The sequence below is a fragment of the Pteropus alecto genome, unplaced genomic scaffold, assembly GCF_000325575.1.
Source record: "Pteropus alecto unplaced genomic scaffold, ASM32557v1 scaffold511, whole genome shotgun sequence".
Lineage (NCBI taxonomy): Eukaryota > Metazoa > Chordata > Mammalia > Chiroptera > Pteropodidae > Pteropus > Pteropus alecto.
Genome location: NW_006431911.1, coordinates 131,210 through 136,549, shown reverse-complemented (window position 1 = coordinate 136,549; position 5,340 = coordinate 131,210). Strand labels below are relative to the sequence as shown.

General features: G+C 43.0%; 1 protein-coding gene across 1 annotated transcript in view; it reads left to right on the top strand.

Moving 5' to 3' along the window:
• Window positions 1–5,041: 5,041 nt before the first annotated feature.
• The window catches only part of PRPS2 (phosphoribosyl pyrophosphate synthetase 2), a 26,639-nt gene continuing 26,340 nt past the window's right edge, over window positions 5,042–5,340 (top strand). Inside the window, exon 1 of the mRNA XM_006906030.3 lies at window positions 5,042–5,270. Coding sequence (XP_006906092.1) covers window positions 5,149–5,270 — 122 coding nt within the window. The 5' untranslated portion in view covers window positions 5,042–5,148. The remainder of the gene's footprint in view (window positions 5,271–5,340) is intronic.

Here is a 5,340-nt window from a genome sequence, read left to right as displayed (position 1 = left end):
TTTTGGGGGGTTGGGAGAATGGGGTGAAGGGTTAAAGAAGTACAAATTAGTAGCCGATGGGTGGTCACGGGGATGGGGAGCATTGCATAGGGAATGCAGTTAACATTAATATGTTGGCTAGGTGGAGGGTCAGGGGAGGGAGGGAGGAATTGGGGGGGATTGTTTTACAAACTATATAGATGTCTAACCAATATACTGCATACTCGAAGCTAATTAAAATAAATGAATTTAAAAAAAGAAAAAGAGAAGAATGAAGAAGACAAGAAAGCCCAGGATCGTGCTTGGAGGCAGGCATTCCAACAACATTCCAAGAAATGTTGTGTGCATGGGATAATCTTTATCAAAATTATAGGATTATTTAGAAGCAGGAAATATCATCATAAGAAAGGAGAAATACTCTTTTTATACATCGCATTGAGCTAAAATGGAAAGCCTTCTTCAACTGCTCTCGTTACATGGTGAAGTAAGCGACATGAGACACGGTAGTAAAATCTGCCTGGGTCTACTACGCAGCTGTGTGATCTTGGGCAAGTTACCTAACCTCTCTGTTTCTCTACCTGTGAAATGGGGATGCAAGTGATAAGAATGATCTCACAGAATTGTTGTGAAGGCCTGCCATGTAGTTAGTGCTATCCACATGTACAATATTATTATTCCTTCTCTTCTCTCAACTGCGACCTTATTCTAGAAGGGTCTGCAGAAACTTGCTCTTACTGGTTCTTGCTTTAGACCCTGCACTTCTCTATCGATTTGGCTCACACTAAAATGAAACTCAGTTCCACTTAACCGTTGCTGCTCTCACCAGAACATTGCCATGCCTCCTCATAGCCACGCAGAGCCTCTGTCCCCTTTAAGAACCTCTGTCCCCTTTAAGAACCTTCGAGCTCCACTGTTATAAAACTTCCTCACGTTCCCATCTACACCCCGGCTGGGAATTCCTGTGCCACTTGTCTTGCTTTGACGCCTCGGCTTGAATTATGCAGGCCACGTCCGGCTCTCTTAAGCTTGCTGAGGGCCCCAGAGTCTTTATCTTTGATCGAATTTCCTAAAGTGACTGATGTGGCCCACATGAAAGGGACATTTCCCTGGGCAGCATCAGATTATATGTAATTACCAAAGAAATTGGTCAATTCCGCCTTTACCTTGCCTCTCAAGAAAATTTACTGTTTCATGACCAGATTTCGTGGAAAGGAGTTAGTTCCATATCCATCTTCATTGGATTCGAGCGAATTTACATTTGTTCCTGTTTTGTTCTGGTTTTCATTTTATTGAGTGTCATTATGGACTCCCTGATATTTACATATTTGGTATATTTTAGGCAATTATCATTCCATGAGGTTTTGATGTCCACACTGTCCTTTGGACAAGTAGTAACCATTGCTTCAAGCTGGTGACTTTATCCTCTGGACATACTCTTCCTTGTCTTTGCTGTGGCTGAGGCCAAATGTCCTGGCTCACGTCCATCGCTGCCCCAGACCTGGGACCTGCCAGATGGCCAAGGATCCTTGGATCCTGTCAGTCAGAGGTAGCATTTCCACGCCAAACTCCTTACTCTGAACACTGGTGATTGAAAGGAAGAAAATGAAGCTTTTGTCTCGATTTCCAGTACAAACTGTATTTGAGGGTAACCAAGTAGCCCCAGAAGATGAAGAAGTGTTCCCCTTTACTGGAGGATTCAGCTAATATTTGTAGACGGGAAGGAATGATAAAACTAGAAAATGAGCATTTGCAAGGGGAGAAAACAAACTGATTTGATAATGGAGGAATCAGACCATGACCACCTTCAGCCGGTGATTGATCTGTGTCATTAATAGCAGGAGACCTTGACATCTTACTATCTCAGATGTGATCAGAGTCATAAAGAAAATTGTCCTGTTTAAAAATAGCTCTTGTTGAGATATAATTCATTACCATTCAATTCGCCCTTTTAAAACGTAAAAAATTCAATGGCTTTTGGTATACTCAGAGTTGTGCCTCCATCTCCACGATCAATTTCAGAATATTTTTATTGCCCTCCAAAGAAACTCTACATTCCTTAGCCATCACCATCCTCCCATCCCCCAGCCCTAGGCAACCCCTAATTTATTTTCTGTCTATAGATTTGCCTATTCCGAATATGGAATCATGCAATATGTAGTCCTTTGTGACTGGCTTCTTTCACTTGGCATACTGTTTTCAAGGTTCATGCATGTCATAGCATGCATCAGAACTTCATTTCTCTTTATGGCTGAATAATATTCCATTGTACGGCTGGACCACATTTTATATATCCATTCATCAGTTGACGGACACCTGGGTTGTTTTCATCTTTTGCCTATTGTGAATAGTACTGCTACGAACATTCATGTCAACTATTTGAGTACCAATTTTCAGTTCTTTTGGCTCTATCCATAGGAGTGGACTTGCTGGGTTATATGCTAATTCTATGTTTAATTGTTTGAGGAACTGCCAGACTGTTTTCCAAAGCAGCTGCACCATTTTAAATTCCCACCAGCAGTGTTTGAAGATTCCAATTTCTCTACATTCTCACCAAAATTTGTCATTATCTGTCTTTTTAATTATAGTCATCCTAGTGGGTGTGAAGTGGTATCCCATTGTGGTTTTCATTTGCCTTTCCCTGTAGCTAACGATGCTGAGCATTTCTTCATATGTTTATTAGCCTTTTGTGTATCTTTTTTTGGAGAAATATCTATTCGGATCTTCTGCCTTTATTTTCCATTTTTTAAGTGGACTTTTTTTTAAGAGCAGTTTTGCATTCTCAGCAAAATTGAGTGGAAAGTACAGAGCATTTTCACATACCCCCTGCCTCCACAAACTCATAGCGTTCCCCACTATCAGCATCCTACGTGAGAGGGGTACATTTGTTATTGCTGATGAAGCAACATTGACACATCATTATCTACCAGGTCCATAGCTTACATTAGGATTTACTCTTGATGTTGTACATTCTATGGGTTTGGAGAAATGTATAATGGCATGTATCCACCATTACAGTATCATACAGAACACCATCATTGCCCTAAAAATCCTCTGTGCTCCACCTGTTCATCCCCACCTCTCCACAACCCCTGACAACCATTCATCTTTTTACTGTCTCTGTAGTTTTGCCTTTTCCAGAATATCATATGGTTGGAATCATACACTAAGCAGCCTTTTCAGATCGGCTTCTTTCACTTAGTCATATGCATTTGAGGTTCCTGTGTGTCTTTTCATGGCTCCATAGTTCATTTCTTTTTAGCACTGAATAATATTTCACTGTCTGGATGTACCAGTTTATTTATCCACTCACCTACTGAAGGGCATCTTGGTTGCTTCCAAGTCTTGGTAATTATGAATAAAGCTACTATCAACATCCATGTGTAGCTTTTTTTTTGCCTATTTTAAAATTGTCTTTTTTATTGAGTCGTGGTTGCTTTTATGTTTTCTAGATACAAATCCATCATCAGGTAGATGAATTGCAAACAATTTCTCCCGCACTTTGTGTCGTCTTTTTACTTTTTCGATGGTACCTTTTGAAGCACAAAAGTTTTTAATTTCGATGTCTTGTTTATTCTATTTTTGTTGTTGCCGTTGCTTGTGCTTTTGGTGTTATATTAAAGAAATCATTGTTTAATCCGAGGTCATGAAAATTTATATCTATGTTTGCTTCTGAGAGTTTTATAGTTTTAGCCCTTACATTTAGGTCTTTGATCTATTTTGAATTTTTGTATCTGGTGTGATATCCTTATCCTTTTATAGATGCAGACTAAAGAATTTAGATATAGATATCTGATGACTGTAATTTAAATACTTGAGAAAAAATAGATGAAGCAAATATGGCCAAATTTTGACAGCTGCTAAATCTAAAGAGATGGATTTATGGGTGTTCATTACACTCTTTTTTTGTTTAAAGTTCTTTAATAGCACGTAAAAGACATAGAAATAAAAATCAGAAAAAATATTTGATTTGAGTGAGAATGTCACTAATAGAAGAATAAAATTTATTTTAACTTGCATTTTAAAGTAAATTATAAACTGTAGCATTTTATAATTAGTTGTAAATTATTTGTCATGCTTATAATAAAAACACACAATAGAATGAATGCATCAGGGTGTCTCGGCACTGCTCTTAGGAACCAATGTTCTAGAACTTCTTGCTCTAATATGGCAACTACTAGCCACTAGTCCCAATTGAAATATGCTGCAGATGTAACATAAGTTGGTAAATTTTCACTCGGGACCGCATGATAAATAATTAAGGCTTTGTGGGCCAAGAGGCAAAACGAAGAGCAAATTATGTAGGTACTAATATGACGGGAGGAAAATTTTCAATGTTTTCATCGACCAAATCCAAAATATAATAATTGAGTACAGTTTTTTGTAGTACACATCTACTAACGAGTGGAAAGTTCTTTTTTGAGCGGGGATAGTTCTCATAATTGGAGTTCAAAGGTAGTGTAGCTGTTATCACGTACATCGCAAATGTACGAGTGTGAAAACAACGCTTAGCAATGGTACAAAGAGGCAGCGCTGTGGATCTGGCCCCCGGGCCACAGTTTGCAGACCCTTGTAGTTGGACTCCAGTCATCTGCAATAAATTTGGGGCTATTCTGGGTTGGGGGATCACTCCTCGTTGCGAGGCACCTCCATCGCCTGTCCCTGCACCCTCCTTGGGTGTCCAGTTAATCTGGTTCATTGGCCTTCCCGCTCCAGGCAGAACCAAAAAGGTCAGTATTAGCGCCTGGGGCTCTCCCACCGAGCGAGGGCACGTCACTGCTTCAGGACCACCCAGGGTCCCCAAACCTACCGCCCTGGGTGTGTGGTCAGCCCCTGCCTCCCAGTCCCCTCCCTCTCTCCCTCCACTCCTGCTCCTCAACCCTCTCTCGTTCTTCCAGTTCACCTCCGTCCTCTCCAACTTCCCTTCTCCTCCCCTTCCCGCGCTGCTCCTCCCCGCCCCCCGCCCCGTTCCACCACTGGGTCCAGCCGCGGCGCTTCCTCGCTCCTCCCCCTGCTCCGCCCCTCCAGCTCCGCCTCCCGCAGCTCCGCCTCCCGCGGCTACTCCTGGCTCCGCTCCACCCTCCGCCCGGCAGCCGCGTTTTCCCGCTCCAGCTGCCGCCTCCGCTGCCACTGCCGACTCCGTCTCCGCCGCGCACCCCTTGGAGCTCCAGGATGCCCAACATTGTGCTCTTCAGCGGCAGCTCGCACCACGACCTGTCCCAGCGCGTGGCCGACCGGCTGGGCCTGGAGCTGGGCAAGGTGATCACCAAGAAGTTCAGCAACCAGGAGACCAGGTGGGGGCCGCGCAGTGCGGGGGAGGGCGCGGGGCGCGCGACTGCAGTGTAGGGCTGGGCGGGTGCTCCA